The sequence below is a fragment of the Habropoda laboriosa genome, unplaced genomic scaffold (assembly GCF_001263275.1).
Source record: "Habropoda laboriosa isolate 0110345459 unplaced genomic scaffold, ASM126327v1 scaffold5, whole genome shotgun sequence".
NCBI lineage: Eukaryota > Metazoa > Arthropoda > Insecta > Hymenoptera > Apidae > Habropoda > Habropoda laboriosa.
Genome location: NW_017100161.1, coordinates 3,070,914 through 3,072,499, shown reverse-complemented (window position 1 = coordinate 3,072,499; position 1,586 = coordinate 3,070,914). Strand labels below are relative to the sequence as shown.

At 33.0% G+C, this 1,586-nt stretch overlaps 1 protein-coding gene across 1 annotated transcript in view; it reads left to right on the top strand.

The window, feature by feature from the left end:
• Positions 1 to 1,510, top strand: part of LOC108577543 (trifunctional enzyme subunit beta, mitochondrial) — a 2,105-nt gene extending 595 nt beyond the window's left edge. The window contains exons 3-7 of the mRNA XM_017940724.1: positions 9 to 384; positions 452 to 626; positions 687 to 967; positions 1,036 to 1,341; positions 1,441 to 1,510. Coding sequence (XP_017796213.1) covers positions 9 to 384; positions 452 to 626; positions 687 to 967; positions 1,036 to 1,341; positions 1,441 to 1,485 — 1,183 coding nt within the window. The 3' untranslated portion in view covers positions 1,486 to 1,510. The remainder of the gene's footprint in view (positions 1 to 8; positions 385 to 451; positions 627 to 686; positions 968 to 1,035; positions 1,342 to 1,440) is intronic.
• Positions 1,511 to 1,586: the final 76 nt, after the last annotated feature.

Here is a 1,586-nt window from a genome sequence, read left to right as displayed (position 1 = left end):
ATTATAAGGGCCTTGCAAAGAAAAATTAAATTTCCTAAAGAAATTGTTGAGTACATTGTTTATGGTACAGTACTGCAAGAAGTAAGAACCTCAAATATTGCTAGAGAAGCAGCTTTAGCAGCAGGATACAATGATCGTACTCCTGCACATACAGTAACTATGGCATGCATCAGTAGTAACCAAGCTCTTACAACTGGTATGGGCTTGATTGCTTGTGGTGTGTATGATGTAGTCATTGCAGGTGGAGTGGAATTCATGTCAGATATACCAATTAGACATAATAGACGCATGCGTTCATTGATGTTGCAAGCTAATAAAGCAAAAACAGTTGGACAAAAATTAGCTCTTCTTGCTACCATTAGACCAACACATTTTGTACCAGACGTATGTTACCTTCTTTTACAGAATTATATTCTAAATGTATTTATTTATTATATTTCTGTAATTACAGTTGCCTGCAGTAGCTGAATTTTCTAGCAATGAAACAATGGGACATAGTGGTGATAGGTTAGCAGCTGCATTTGGAATATCAAGAAAAGAACAGGATGAATATGCTTTACGTTCACATACTTTAGCTGCTAAAGCACAACAGCAAGGATATCTCACAGATATCATTCCTTATAAAGGTAATTAAATATAAAATCAGAGAAAAGAAACAAGATGATTAATCTTAGTACTTATTTTAGTTCCAAATGTAAGTGAAGTAGTGAATAAAGACAATGGAATTCGTGTTGCAACACCAGAGCAATTACAAAAATTGAAGCCAGCATTTGTTAAACCATATGGAGGAGTTACTGCTGCTAATGCTTCTTTTTTAACTGATGGAGCATCAGCAGCTTTGATAATGACAGAAGAAAAAGCTCTTCAACTTGGTTTAACTCCAAAAGCGTATTTAAGAAATTTCACTTATGTTTCCCAGGACCCTGTTGATCAGTTACTTTTAGGACCATCCTATGCTGTACCACAGGTTATTAAATTTTTTGTTTTTTATATATTTAAAATTTTAACTCTCAATATCTTCCAAATAAATTGCAGGTGTTACAAAAAGCAAAATTGAATGTAAAAGACATTGGTGTGTGGGAAATACATGAAGCTTTTGCAGGGCAAATTTTAGCTAATTTAAAAGCTTTAGATTCTGATTTGTTTGCACAAAATTATTTGGGTAGATCTTCAAAAGTAGGAATACCAGATATTGATAAGTGGAATGCATGGGGTGGATCTTTATCAATTGGTCATCCGTTCGCAGCAACTGGAGTTCGATTAGCTACACATACCGCTAATCGACTTATTAGAGAAGATCAAAAGTTTGGACTAATTGCAGCTTGTGCAGCTGGAGGACAGGTAAAAGAATTAAAAAAGATAATTTAATTGCTGTTAATGAACCATTTCCATATTTCTTTTTGTATTTGTATTTTAACAAATATGTTATATACATTATAGGGTGTAGGTATGATTATGGAAAGGTACCCTGGAGCTAAGGTTTAAGACAAGAAACAAGGAACAAAGGAACATAAGTTTTTTGAAAGAAATTTGCATACTATTTTGTAAAAAAGTTATTTATATAAAATATATTTACAGTTTATAAT